The sequence below is a fragment of the Anser brachyrhynchus genome, assembly GCF_964034855.1.
Source record: "Anser brachyrhynchus genome assembly, chromosome: 2".
Taxonomy (NCBI): Eukaryota; Metazoa; Chordata; class Aves; order Anseriformes; family Anatidae; genus Anser; species Anser brachyrhynchus.
The window spans coordinates 81,484,621-81,500,278 of record NC_137695.1 but is presented as its reverse complement, the minus strand read 5'-3'; the positions used below and the strand labels follow the sequence as shown (position 1 = coordinate 81,500,278).

Genomic DNA, 15,658 nt, shown 5'->3' with positions numbered 1-15,658 from the left:
ACTTTCCAGTTGCAGAAGATGGGCAGGAAGTAGAGTAAATGATCAGCTTGTTTAGGTCACTTTGATCCCAAACATTAGAGGAAATTATACAGGAAGTAGAAACTATATTGGAGTACTAAAGACAGATTTTCAGCAGCACGCAGAAACAACATCAGAGAGGCCAAAGCAGAAAATGAGATGTTATTCCTAGAAACCCTGGCTACCAAAAGCATTCTAACAATGCATTAATAATAGGAAAAATAGGGTTAGTCAACTTGTAAATTGAAGGGGAAGGCTACTGGCAAATGACGTTGGTAGGCAACATATTTAATGCTTTTTTAATCAACATTCCCTAAAAAGTGGATTCCACAATTAAGATCAATAGCAAAGGGAATAATCTGACCCTCACACAGAGAAAGAACAGGTTAGAGAGCACTTTGATTTGCTTCGTATTTTCAAATTGGTTGAGTCCAAAGAATTAACTTTAATCCTAGAGTACTCCAGGAACAGTGTGATCTACTCTCATGGCCATTGATGGTGGTCTTCAGGAACATATGATTTATGGGTGAGGTACTCACAAGCAGATAAAAACAAACATGACATGCCCTGAAAAGGAGGATGACAAAACCAAAGAATTATTGACTAAACAATTTAACTCAGTTATTCAGAGTTTAGGAGAAAATAGTAAAACATGATTATTTGTGACAATTTGTAAGCATCACAAGAGAAGAAAAAGAGCGCACATTGATTTTGACTAAATCCATTGACTTGTCAATATCTAATCTGATTTCTTTATTTGGCTGTTAATGGACCTGTGAATCAGAAGAAAACCAGTAACTGTTATATGCCACGTTCTCACACTGGATACAAGATCTTGTCTGCTTTTGAGTAACACACTTAAAAGTTGCATGTTCTCAAACCTGTTGACACAGACTCTCTGAAATTAACAAACCAAAGAAACTAAGTCTGAATGAATCTAATAACAGATGGATGCAAAATCAACTGGAAAGTCATACTGAGACAGCATGAGGTCACTATCAAAGTGGAAGGACAAATATTGTCAAGTGTTCAGAGTCCATAGTGTGTATGGACAAGGAAGTGTTTTCTTTAACAAATTAGAAAATGGAATAGAGATCTCCATGAAGCCGAGGGGGAATGCAAATAAGCTAGCTTAGAAATGAAAATGATCACCAGAGATGATCTGGGTAAAATAAATAAATGATCTGGGGGGAAAATCAGATGAAATTAGCAGGGACAAATGCAAAATACTGCACTTGTGGGGGACTTAGCAGTTTCGAATGAACAGGGTAAGGAACACTGTTATAGAAAGGAGTATAAAGCTTGTAATGGAGTCAACAACAGCATATTGTTGTTGAAATAGGCAAGTGCAGTGTAGATACATATATATGATCTGTGAACGCATCAAGTACTCCTGATTATTTGCTGTTAGGGTCTCAATAGTGGCCCTGTTTTTGGTGCTGGATGTTGAGAGACTGAGGAAGAGCCATGAAAATTACCAGAATTTTCAAAAATGTGACATGGAAGGAAAGGTGGGAAAAAAGTGGGATCTTTTAGCATGAGAAAGGGTGATATCGTCCAGAAAGAAAGAACCAGGACAGCCTTCCAATACATAAAAGGCTGCTATGAAGAATTAGAGAGTGATCTATTCTGTGTGTGCCTTATGGATAGTGCATGACACAGTAGCTTTAAACACAAGGAAAATCATTTTAATGATAGGGATTTACAGCACTGGAACAGATTTGCATAGGCAGGTTGTGGCATATCTTAGTTCTCTGATTTATAGACTAGATAATATGATTTATGATTTATAGACTACGTTGTTCCATCAGGAACAACCTGCTACAGCTCACCATGCCCTGGATAAGCAGTGTCATACCTGATGCTTCAAGATTGCCTCCAGCCCTACAGTATTTTGATAGGAGTGGGATCTTGACCTCCCCAAAGTCAATGCTGAAGAGTCCCATTGACTTCCTGCAACTCTTCAAGTGCCAGACAAGCTCTCATAAACAGCAGTAGCTAATCCTACTGCAACCAAAACTTTCTTTCACCTTTAGACAAGTCTTTTTAATTTGGGTAAATATATTACATGTAGGTAGCAGAGCTGTAATCAGAGAATAGGAGGCAGGGTCTCATAGATTGCTCTTGCTTCACCCATTTTGCCACATCTGTACTGCTTGAGACTACATTGTTTTTTCAGCTATAAATTTGACAGCTGGACAAACACTTGTGACAATCCCAGTTTCAGGGTGCAGCTGGGGTGAGGGTGGGAGATGAGGATGACAGCCAGGCTGGCAGGGCCTCACTGGCAAGGAAGGCATCCAATACTACAGTAGCCAAAAACAAAGAGGAGAGCAGATCCTGTGACAGTAACTAGGGTTAGCCAAGTCCAGATCACCAGAGAAGTCTGCTGCAGTGAGGCAGAACTGAGATCAAGCCAGGATGTCAAGTTTGCAAGTCAGAGCCACTGTCAATGAGGCACATGGCCAGGCATAGGCATATCTGCACTGTAGCTCAGGGAAGGACCAAGGGTGAATGCCTTAGCTTGAACAGAGCACCTAAGCAAAGGGGACCAGGCCCTTGCTTCTCACGGCTTTTTCTCACCCATCTCTTTCCACAGCAGTGATCTAAGATCCTGCAATGGCTCCAAATCCAAGCTAGCCAAACCCCTGGGGAGGGCAGTGCAGGGCCTTCACAATCCAGATAAAAGCATCTGCTCCTCATTTGCCACAGCACCCAAAGAACAAATTCCTGAGTACTCCCTGAGAATCACAGACCCATATTGGATTTTAAAGGATAGCCATGTGCTGATGTAAGAAAGACTACTGATAAGCCACAGCCTTAGGAAAAAAATCCCAAATACATATTTTCAACCTCACTGACTGGTTTTAACTAGCTAATAATCTCAAAGCTATGACCATAAGAAATGACGGTTTGTTGGGTTTTGTTTTAAAGGACAGATTAGCTGTGAGATTTCTGATACCCTCATTTCTAGCATCTGTAGGCTCCAGAGACCAGATTTGCTAACCACAACTCTATTTCTGACATGTTTTCTCTATTGTAGGTTCCAGTGCTACACCCATAATCTCCCTGAGTACAACCAAGACTGTACCACCTTTTGTAGCAGCCCCTTGCCCTTCATTAGGCTGTCCATCAGCAGTGGACCACCAGAGAATCTGGCCCAAAATGTTCAGTATTTTAATCTGTGTTTTATAATCTCTACATGACTATTGAAACCAACATTTTTTTGTAGTTAACTGTGAGGAAAGATGTGTTCGGCAGCACTTGAGCCGTCATGCTGAAGTGTTTGACTATAGCCTTGGTGACACAATTGGCCCATGTGTGCAAGGAAGTGACAGCATCAGCTAAGCCTGTCACACCACTGACCCTACCAGCAAATCTGACATTTCTGGAGACTATAATTACTTGATCATCTTTGTCAGATGCTCTCACTGACTCATGCGTTATAAACTATGAGGTAGTGTCTCTGCTTTCTGGATCAGTTTGTCCATTGGGGTGGCTAAGCCAGATGGTTAGCAGAAGCATCTGCCTAATTCTGGTGGTTAATCTCTTTGAATCCCACCCTGCTCATAGTCCAGCCTCTTTTCCTTTCCTTCAAGAATGTTTCTGAAGAGCTGTCTCTTCTGGGCAAGCAAATGGCAGTGGTCAGTTTGTACAGAAATCCTTATGGCTCACATATAAGAAAATGCATTTGCAATCGTGCCTTGCCTTTCAAACAAGGATACTAAATGAGTCAATCAGGGAAATATATTTCATCAGACTCACAGAAGGTTCCTGCCACCACTCTGGTATGAGCACTATTTTGGCCATTGGGAGAATAAGAACTGAGGGACAGAAAGAACAAAAAGAAAGCAGATATACAGGAGAAAATGGATTAAGCAAGGTGGGTTTTCTGTGTCACTCATGCAGGGGTCTCACCCAAAATGGTACACACACTTTATTCTCCCTGATGGCAGCTGAATTAACATTCATTTAGATGCATACCTGTATCAGGCCATGTACTGGCTTTGTGCAGAATCCTGCAGGGGCTCCCAGGACAAAGTCTCTGGAGTGGCCTCAAGCTACTTGGGATAAAGTTTGCCTTTTTCCATTCCCGACATCACCTCTGCTTTGAATACCTGGGGATGTTTCTGGTTGCCTGCTGGCAAAAAGGCACTGGAAAGAAATTTGTTAAATTAGCACTTCTTGCTGCCAGAAAACTTTTCAACTGCAAGGTGGAAATGTGAGAAACCTCCCACTCTGCACACAGGGCTAGCACATTCGGCTGCTATGCTTCACTGGAAAAAATCTGCTGTAATTTTAAACAGAAACCACAGAGGTCTGACAAAAGCCCATAGGAGACTCCTGGAACTTTTAACCAAATTGTTATTGTATTTCTAAACTGTTGGACTTTTACTGTTAGCTTGCATTATTCTTCTAGTAAAGGCCTGATCCTGACACCCAACAAAACTTCCCACTGAATAGGATGGGATGGCCAGCAATGTACAGTGCACAGGACAGGATCTTTACAAAAAAGGGGTATATAGAAATTTTGGGGGTCCCCGTTTTTGCAGGACTTTGCACCCTCATTTTAACCATGTTTTTCTTCTGGCAAATTTCTGGCAGGTGCAAACTTCACCCAGGGAAACATTTAAATATCAGGAATTACATCTCTGTCTATAAATAACTACATTATGGCTATAATAACTGCATCTCTGGCTATAAATTACTTATTTATCTCTATTGCCCTTTTCATAAGAGAGAAAGGTTGGTATATTCCTTTAAATTCATTCTCTAGGTGTCTTAGTCCTCAGCACAACTGGCATGAACAGGCTTGCTCTTCAGGTTTGTAGAATTGGAGGCACCTGTACATGCTTAAGAAGGGATTTCAGCCCTGGACTCCACTCTAGGTGCAGCAAACACAATGGTCCAGAATTAACCCTTCGTGAGCCCCATGATCTTTGAAGGAGACTGTCTGTTGAGTTCATCAGAGAAATAATCAACAAAAGTTACAGTAAAAAAAACAATGCTTGGCACACTGAATAAAAAGAAATAAATATCATAGGCACCTAGTTTCACCAACCAAAACTTCAGCGTAGTCATTTAAACAGTGAGCCTGTGAACCATGAGGTTGGAAGCAAACTACTTCAGTCAATGGAAAGACTTTCATTAAGCTAAATGGCTTTGTATCAAGCTTTTACTGGATGGAGCTCTAAAAAGTTTCCTCCAGAAGTTCTGGAGACTATTTTGGTCTACTCAAGCTGTAGGGAAGGAACCTAGAGGACAATAGCTGGCCAAATCAGCAGAGGATTCATAAATATGGGCAACTGAAATACAGTATGAGTTAAGAATTTGTTGGTATATAGCTGAAGTATGACCAGTATGCTTAACTGTAGCTTTAAGACTGCTCTTCAACGGCTGTTCAACTGCACTTATTCATAATGCTCTGCATGGAAGTTCTGCATGCTTCATAAGGTGTACCAAAGCCTAGGTGAGGTATTAACAAAATAGCAAATTATAGCTGGATTTCTAAAAATATTTGATGTATAAGGTATAAAGCACAAGGCATCCCACTTCTGATAAAAGCTTTGGTTTTAGATCTTTTTAAATAGTCCATTGGCTTGCCAAAAAGATATTGTTTATACTTTTGAATCTAGATATCAGCACTTATACCTTATTTTTAGCTAATTTATTAATTGGCATGCACTTATGTTAATAAAAAACAAAACATCCAAATCAACTTATGCAATTTGTGTGAGTGATTCACTCTAGTGAATGTCTGTTGCTTTTGAATCTCATTTTAACACCAGCCACGTCTTTTTTTTTTTTTTTTTTCTTTTTCAGCTAGAACAGCAGTGATTGATATTGCTAGGTTAATTATGTGAACCTTTAAACTGTGGTTTGGAAAACATTACACATCTGAGGTATTTGTACAAATTCCTCAGATGGGATTAATAGGGGGATTAATAACAAGACGCGTTATTTTGTTTTGTTTTGTTTTTAATGGAAACCTTGAAAGGAGCATGTGTGCGTGAGACAGATCTGAACTAGGACTGGTGTGTGTTTGCATGCATTCCTACCCCTCATCTTTTCCCTACTTTTCTCTGTGGCAGGACACTGATCTTGTTGTGAGTCTTGTCAACTGTATGGTGGGTTACACCTACTCGCTTGCAGGACAGTATCCTCCAAGCTAAAACCCAGTTCTCAGATAATAAAATAGAGCATACATGTACCAACATATGCATTCAGTCACATAAATATAATAACAGTTTTCTGCCTCTTTATCATTCAAACAAGGATCGTTTGCCTTACTGGAAGCCAAAACACAAACTGTGCTTTAGTCAAATAAAAATTATTCAGCTCAACAGGGCAAGTGAGTAAAATTTAATGGCCTGTAACTTACAGGTTACACCATACAATCTAGTCCCTTTTGGCCTCCAATTCTACAATCCTAAATGGAATTTAAGCCCTGCATGTTTTTTTTAATTAGAACATTGGTGAGACTGGAGGGGCCTATCTAACTTCAGCCGTGCGTAGGTGTGGATGGACGGATGGCTATATTTTCCTTGGGTGAAAGACTGCCCTTCTGCATTGTATTTGGCTTCGTTTTTGAAGTGGCTGAACATCCCGTCCAAATACAAATTGGCCCAGGATTAGTTTCCACTTCCTTTCCTTCCTTCTGCTGAAACAAATAAAAACTGGGATTCGACTTAAGAACTCCTGGCTTCGTGGGCAGGGTCTGCAAGGCCCTTCACTAACCAAAGAGCACAGTACTTAAGGAGCATGGAAGATACATCCAAAAACTCTTTGGGATGTTAATCTAACTCAATACCTCCAGTCAAGAAAGTTAATAAGTATTTTCAGGTAGCTGTTGCTTAATTTCTCACATGCTGACTCAGGAGTGAGAGGCATTTCAGAGAAGATCCCCGCAGAGAAGAACATGAAAATAGATCAAAACAGATATTGAAATACAGACTATGTTAGTTCCAAATGTAACTTCCAGGTCCAACTGACACAGCAAAAACCCTGGCAATAATGGACTTCTCAGCATCCTGAGTAATATTATAAAGTCCCATTATTTAAGTCATATTATGATATTATAAAGAAAAAAGCTGGAAGCCATGGCATAAAAAAGTTACAGTTTTGGAAGCTTAGAAATTTCTACCACTGGGGAAAATTAGTAGAGTGGGTATGTGTTTCCATTCTGGTTGCAGCATACCATTTGGTGAATTATCTTGAAATTATCTTGAATCTTTGGTGAATTATTAGCATGTAAAGTTGGGTGCAAGCCAGTCTGTTATCTCCTTTACTGCTATCCCTGAATAGCAGCAAGTAGGTAACATCCTTCCATTCCCTGATCTTCACCTCCAGGCTTCCTTCTTGCACGGATATCTCCTTCTATTCAAGCAACTGGCAGTCCTCCATCCCTCCACTCTTCCTCCCATGTCATGAATGGCACCTAACTTGTCCTGCAGCCTTCTGAGTTGTGACACCCATATTTGCAGTTCCTCTGGGAAGTGACTACAAATTCCTATTCTCTGTGAGAAAATCTGATTTACAGTACTGCTTGGGATGGGCATTTAACACTGCTTGGGATGGGCATGGTTCATTAAATCCATTCTTCATCGCCAGGGCAGATACGTAATTCCTGCTGTGACTGTCTCACCTGTTTGTAGATGAAGGATCCTTTTTGTGCTGTGGTCTGTTGTGCTACACTACCACTGTCGAAAGAGAAGATTTTCTGTCTAACCTTAATGCTCCTTGCTGCTGTTTAAGCATGGTGCTTCCCATGCTAATCTACAAAGACGGAGGGAACAGATTATTCCCTTCTTCATTACAGAAGCCTGTTATGTTCTGATTGTTATTGTGTTTTCCTTATTTTAGACTTAACAACCCCAATTCTTTCAAGCTTTTCTTACAGGTCATATTTTATACTCCCTTGAAGATTTTCACTAGCGATAGTTCAGGAAACTGGCGAAAACCACATTGTACTAACACTTCCAAAACTCTCACCAGGCTTTCCTAATGGTGGGCAGAGCAAAGGATTACTCTGTGTATATTACAAATTGTACCAGTATTTCTGCAACCCATCACCATGTTTTTCTGCTTAACAACGCCATGAAATACTGATTTTCACATGGTTTATCATGAACAGGTAGTCTCTATCCATTTTCTACAGAAATGTCCCTTGTCAGTTGCTGTTTGTCCTGCATTTGTGTCTGATGAATTCTCCCTGAATACCACACCTTGCACGTGCTCCACTGAATATCATCCCATTTTTTTCTAGACCAATTCTGGATTTTGTTGAAATTGCTTTCAATTTTTAACCTCCCCAGTGGTGAACATCTCCTACTCTCACCCTGTACCCTGCTTTCACTTGAACAGATACTTTTCAACCTTGCAAATTGATTGGGATTATATTGAACAGTTCTGGTTCCAGGGCTGATCCTTGTCAGAACCCAGGCAGCACAGTGTTCTAGTTTTGACAGTCAGCCACTGAAAACTACTCTCCAAGAGTAGTTTTGTATTAGTGAACTTCCTGTGCTAGACTTGCAAAGATTAGTAGTCTAGAGTTAAGAAAACTGTGATTTTACTTTTACTCCAAAAGCAAAACTTGTCTCTAATTTCAAGAAAGTGCCAAGATTGACCAGGCTTCAAAGCTAACTGAAAATACATTAAAAAATTAAATGAATACTAATTTAACTTCAGTAGCTATTTGGTCAAGCTGTTGTGAAGCTTCAAAGGTTCACTGAGGTTTGTGGGTTGCTCAGAGGATAACCTGGAGATCTGATTTTCAAGATTACAACTAACTCAGACTGAAAAATATGTGAATATATGAAAGACCTGTATTCTGCTAAAAGTCAAACTCACTGCATAGTTAGTCATGAATAGACAAGTAACTATAACATTTAGAAGAAATATGTAGCAGCTTCTATGTGTGTTACAAAATAGCTCTTGGTATATGTACAGAAATGCATTTTATCCTTAATTTAAAAAACACATGTTGTTGTTCATAATCCCTTCTATTCACCCCTGCAAATATTACTGAGGTAAAATATTCTGTTTGAATTGGGATTTCATTACAAAACAACGTGTCAAACTTAAAATCTCAGTAAGTAGTTTTTTTTGTTTTGTTTTGTTTTTGTTTTTTTTCTTCCCTTCAGAATATGACTTGCCTATTAAGACTATTTTAGAGGAATATCAGCCCTTATGATTTTCCAATTTTTCATCCACAGACAGTTTGAAAAGCACTAAATGAATGATGTAGGAAAGTGAAAGAATAATATTGCAGATGCAGGCATGAAATCTGGAATTAATATTTTTTTGGGAGTCAAAGAAGTAAGCTGCACTGGAAAGACTGAAAGCAAACAAACAAACAAAAAAACAGATGGTCCATCTGGACTGAACAGGAGATTTTCACCTGAAGACTCCACCAGTCCTCTTTCTATTAAGTGGGCTAATGGGGAAGTATTGAGATGCAGTGGTGACCAGTGTGTAGTAAAGCCTTAACCTAGACAGAGAGATTCTGTACAAGCATCTTCTGAATGGTGTAAGTGAATTAGGAGCATATGTTCAATTTCCTACAGTAAAATAGCCCCCTGTGAGGCGAGCAGCTGTAAGGTTAGTGGTCTTAGAGTCCAAAGTGACTTTGCAAATGGAAATAACTTAGAAACTTTAAAAAAGTACTCCACACTTATTTGAAACATAAATAGACTTGAGCCTAAACAAATGCTTAAGGAAAGATAGACAAGAAGTACCAGACCTATTTTCTTTTTGGAACAAGAGCAGTTTTTCTTACATACTGAAATATTTCTACTTCATGTTTTATCTAAAAGGCTTACTGTGAAATACATAATGTTTTCCCTCGGGTGATTTGTAGCAAAGATATAAACCGTTTTATACAGAGAACATTGGCTGATTTCTGTTACTGTAACTCTTGTCCTAAGTCTTAATGAAGAATAAATCTTTAACCACGGACAAAAATGTTACCAGCTCCCAGCTTGCTTAAAATTGCAGTGGGAGCTGGGCATCTAACACACAGGCTCTTCAGGAAACCCTGCACTGATGAATGCCTGTGGAAATGCTGAGGTCTGCTTCTTTGAAGGGGTAGAGGGGTTAGATTTCAACAAGCAGCTGGATTGTCCTTGCTAGTTGGAGGCCTCCAGAGGAAGAAGGTAGGCCTTTGAAGACTCATGTTGTTTACTGTACAAAAGTACCACCACGGGTCATTGCGTGTGGAACTTCTCACTTCTATTCTCTGCTTTTCCTGCCCCACAAATCTTCATATTTCTTTCTTTCCATGCCTTAAGTGCAAATGTTATGCTCTAAATCATGTTATTTCAAGATTTCTGCTACAGCAATGCCAAAGATGAGACTGAAATTGCAGTGTAACCAGAATATTCCTCTTTCTGCTCTTCAGGAATTCTGGTTTTTCGCTCCGTGGCACTGCTCCCTGCAGGCACTGCACCCATCAGGCGTGCCAGGGGAAGCTGCAAAGCACAATTGCCAAGGAAGAGCTTGTCCCCCTCAGCAAACAGGAGACAAAGAGGTTTGTGAGCTCATTACTGCCGTCATGCTAAACTTTGCTCTCAGAAGTAGACCCATTATAATTACCCATTACCCATTGTAATTACCTATTACAGAAGGTAATACCTGAATTGCTCTGAAGTTAGGAAAAGGTTTTCTCGTATTTTGGTGTGACACTTTTATTCCTCTTGGGGTGGCAGAACCCTTCTCTCTCTCAGCAGTATAAATTACCATTTTATAGTTTCTTTCAGTTCTCATTTGTGGCACTAGTATCTTAAGTATGTCTCCTCTGTACTGTTGAGCAACTTCAAAGAAAAAAAAAAAGAATTTAGCTAAAGCCAGAGCTATTGAAACATCTGCTAATGTGGAGTTATTTAAGGTGGTATTTCAAGCTCAATTTTTGTATTTCTTTTTTACATTTTGGTTGCTGAACAAAGATTTGGTCTCACTGCCTATATCTGACCTGGGAGCTCCCATGATTCAGAAGAGAAACATTTTGGTGGAGATCCACTGCCTCTTCCTGCTTTATCTCTGATACTCCAGCCCCTCATTGCTGACAGAGACCCCAGCAGTGTGGAGGTCACCTTTCGTTTGCCACAACAACTGAGCTGGGTCAGCAGAGCTGGCTGCTGGAAACAAGAGTCCATCAACAACATTCCCAGCAAGGTGATGGATCAGATCTTGGGTCCATCCATGGGGAGAAGTCTGTCCATCCAGTCAGAAGCAGCAGGACACAGGACCAGAGACAGAGCTAGAGATGAGCTACAGTGCATGTCTGAAAGGTCCGTGCGGAAGGTAAGGTGCCTACAGCAAAAGACCGAGGTCCAGCCTGGAGGCAGCCAGAGGCAGGACTGGAGACAGACACGCCTGTGATGCTGCTCAGGCAGGATATGGGTGCCCAGTCCTGAGGTGGAACAGGGTGCCTGTGCCATGGACAAGGTACAGGGGGAGGCCCCAGGTGAGGCTGGTCAGGGCTTTTGGTGCCCTCGGGGCCCTGCAGGGATACAGAGCTCAGATATGCTCAGTGATGCCGTGTTTTGCAACATAAGGTAGTGGCTAAATTCCAGCTCGCAGGATCACAGCAGGATGGATTCAATTGTTATGTGATCCCACCACAGCTCACACTCACAGCTAGATAAACACGGGCATCCCAAACACAAGTATTCCAAATTAATAGCACAGTGGAGAACCTTGATGCTAGGTGTCTTCTTGCCCAAAGGAAGGGTGAGCTAGAGGCACTGACATTACAGATTACTCAGCCCCACTTTTCCATTCTAGCGCAGAAATAGCTCTCCTTCCCTTATTTCTTCACTTATTTCCCTTTCTGCCATTTCAAATGAACCTGATCTTCCAAAAAATATATCCAAGTCTCAAAACCAATACTAACATCGTTACTTACAAAGCTGCCATTTCTCTCTGCCCCCAAATTCCTCTCTGTAAATGTTTTCATGTTTTTCTCCTTTCTCCCACTGTTCTGATTTCTTGTGAAATAGTATATTTTCCAGGGTGAACAGTAGTTTCCCAGTCACCTATGGGAGTGGTGAGTATCGAACTTGGGTTAACAAAAACTTGACAAATCAGAATTTCCTTTATCTCCCAAACAAGACATGGTGCCAAAAACAATAGATGAACAATGCAGTACTTTTGAAAGAGGACTCACTTCGGTATGTGATACAAAGGAAAATATCTTTAAAAGTAGCAAAACACAGATAAGATTAATTTGCTCATTTCTTGGGAATTGCACTTTCACAGAAAAGGAAAGTTCATGTTAAGGTTTTGAATGCTCTGGGACAAAGTCAATACTCCCACCTACTGGTCTCACATAAGAAAGTTTTTTTTTCTTTATTTTCTTCTTTTTCTTTTTCTTTTTCTTTTTCTTTTTCTTTTTCTTTTTCTTTTTCTTTTTCTTTTTCTTTTTCTTTTTCTTTTTCTTTTTCTTTTTCTTTTTCTTTTTCTTTTTCTTTTTCTTTTTCTTTTTCTTTTTCTTTTTCTTTTTCTTTTTCTTTTTCTTTTTCTTTTTCTTTTTCTTTTCTTTTTCTTTTCCTTTTCCTTTTCCTTTTCCTTTTCCTTTTCCTTTTCCTTTTCCTTTTCCTTTTCCTTTTCCTTTTCCTTTTCCTTTTCCTTTTCCTTTTCCTTTTCCTTTTCCTTTTCCTTTTCCATTTTATTTCTTTTTATTTTTCTCTTTTCATTTCTCTTTTCTCTTTCTCTTTCTTTTTTCATTTTTCTTTTTTTTTTCTTTCTGTTTTCCTTTGCTCTTTTCCCTTGCTCTTTCCCTTTCACTTTTCCTGTTTCTTTTCCTGTTTCTTGTTTTCTCTTTTTCATTTTATTTTCCTTTCCCTTTTTTTCTTTCTCTTTTGAGGTTGAAGTTCCTATTTTCCTTCAGAGGTTCTACAGATTCATACAAGTAAAAGTAATTGCTCCAGCAAAAACCGTAGTATTATAAAATGCACATCCTCACAATCATGTATTTTTTCTTTTCTGACAACAGTGAGAGCAGTGAGTTTTCTCATTGTGAGTGGAACAACTTTTATCCAATCAATGCATTCTGACAAAAACAAGTAATAACACAGAACTGATAATGTCTTCAGAATAAGATACATCATCCTCTGGCTTGTTTTTTCAAAATTGCTCATTATACTGAAAATCCTGCTTGCTATTCACTGTAAGAAAGGTAAACAATATAATTTGAGGAATATATTTATTATTTGTTCAGTGACAGTCAGGATCTCCCATGCTTTCTAGTTCATGGTGGCTCTCATTCAGTGTGGCTCTCATTCATTCCTAAGGATCATTTGCAAATTTGAGTAACCCACTCTGCCTGAGAAAGGCTGGCAGAGCACAGACCCCAAGCAATCTTATTTACTTATTTGACCCCTTAGTTGACCCCAGTGACTTTGTTTTCTCTTGCAAGTAGATACATCCCGTGTAAACATGGTCTATAAAGAATGCAAGACCCCTCATAAATTATTTGCTTTAATTACCTCAAAATCATCTGTAATGAATAGGTGCATATTCGTGATGTTGCTGGTTGTCCCTGTTGAAAGACAATGAGTAATTCTTACTACGAAGCTCAGCTCAGCAGAAATCCATTTTATTAACTAATACTTGCATATGCAGGATATCTCTCACACACCTTCTTAGGTACAGTTCTTATTTTTTTGCATACAGTATTCTTCTATGTTTTTATTTTTTTAATTTTTGTTCTGAAAGCCAGTAAAAATACTGAGATTCTCTTTACAAGAGAGAAAAACAGTATTTTACCTCTAAGCATTTAAACTATTTTCACTCTTTTATTCCCCATTTTTGTAACTCTTACAACATAACAGATTATTTTTAGAGAAGTGAGAGGAAAAATAGAAACAAGGTTTAAAAAAAAAACAAAACTAATCATTTGTTTATAATTTAATAGTAACTACTATAAATGGCTCCCTATTATTATTCATGTTACATTAGTGCCTATGGGCTCCAACCAGGAAGCACAAGGGGATGAAATGACTTGCCCAGATTTGCACTGCAGCCAGAGCCAAACCAGAAGCAGAACCCGCAGCTCCGTCTCAGACTCCTGGCCTAACCCTTAGACCATTCTGCTCCCCTCCCAGCCAAGAAGCACATTTCCATGTATTTACCATAGGCCTTAATAGCTGCTTGCATGAAACCAGCCATGTTTTGGTTAACGAACACGTTCAGAGCTTAGTGCTGATGCCTAATAAACTGTTTCATTTTGAATACTTACCTGCCTGGTGAAGGTGGCGTAATCCCCTAAAAGTCAGATTTCCACTGTCCTTTAAGCCTCCACATGCACAAAAGACCATTGACTGGGATTTTCAGAAGTACCTCCCTGTTTCACCCCTCTGGGATTTTCATTCTGCAGGTTTGAGCAGCTTGGTACTTTTCACAGTCTGTGCCTTATGCAGGGACTGGAGTTTTTGCAGGGAAAAGACACGAAAAGGGGATCTCTGTACTGCAAGTGTACTTCACATCCTGTGCCAGAGGATGGTGGGGCCACTGTGCCCCTGCATACCTCCCCATCTCCTTTACCTCATGGCTGCCCTCAATGTTAGCTTTGATTCTGCTAGAGTTGCGAGGATCCCTATTTTGGCAAGGTTATGTCATCTACATTTTGCTGTGTGTGGGCTGTTATGATGTGCTTTGAAATCCTGTTACACGCTGACTTGTTGGGTGGATCAGGCAGACTGCTCTGCTCCTATCTCCACCAAAAGTCCTTGTCTGGCTTTTAAAAGCCTGAACAAATATTGCGTGTAGGATATGGTGTCCTTGTTTCACATTGCCAGCCGTGGGAGCTGAAGACATGCACACCACAAGAAGTGCTCAGCAGTTCATAGGCTCCAGTGCTTCTTGTCTAAATGCAAAGTGCGTTTGGTGACAATGCTTATGCATGTACAATGTCACACACTCACATGGACTTACCCTCTAGTTCCTACTTCTACAATAAAAGAGATTTCAGCCCACCATTGCATATGCTGTGATATTCTGGCTTCTTGCTGAAGTAAGTGCTAGTTTTGTTTTGATGTAACAGTGACATGAGTTGTTCTTTAATATCCCTGCTGCTTTTAATAACCGTTTGGATGCCAGTCTTTCAAAGACCAATAGAAAGTTCAACTGTCCCCCCCCCCCACCCCCCCAATCCAATCCCTAAACTGGGTAAACATTAAAATTACCAGCAAAATAAAAGTCTTCAACCTTGTCAACAAACAAAACTTTCCTTACCTCTGTTGCTGGCTCTAACTCCACTGGTGCGTATGCATCAGGTATAACTGCATCCCAACCAGGAGCTGTGGGTTCAGTCTGCTGAGCACACCCAAGAACAGGAAAGTTGTAGAAATAACATATGGGTTGTAAAGCTCTCCAGTAAGAAAGGTATCTTAAAGGCAAAATATTTTGTTTTATTGGATAGTCCTCCAGCTGTATTAATAAAATACTGGTTAGAAATGTTTATACATATAAGATTTATCATGGTGAGATTGATTCCAAACCTAGGTTTATTGTGCAAGATGAAGAGAAATCAGTCATGCTGTCAATCCAAATTCATCTCCGAGCACTTTTTTTGAACCAGACAGCCCCCTAAAATAAACATTTCTTAAATAGAAACTTCCTTCATAACAATTTGAAGCCC

General features: G+C 39.8%; 1 protein-coding gene across 1 annotated transcript in view; it reads left to right on the top strand.

The window, feature by feature from the left end:
• The first annotated feature begins 7,047 nt into the window (after positions 1 to 7,047).
• LOC308188880 (uncharacterized protein) overlaps positions 7,048 to 15,658 on the top strand; it is a 39,167-nt gene continuing 30,556 nt past the window's right edge. The window contains exon 1 of the mRNA XM_080578373.1: positions 7,048 to 11,319. Coding sequence (XP_080434499.1) covers positions 11,282 to 11,319 — 38 coding nt within the window. The 5' untranslated portion in view covers positions 7,048 to 11,281. The remainder of the gene's footprint in view (positions 11,320 to 15,658) is intronic.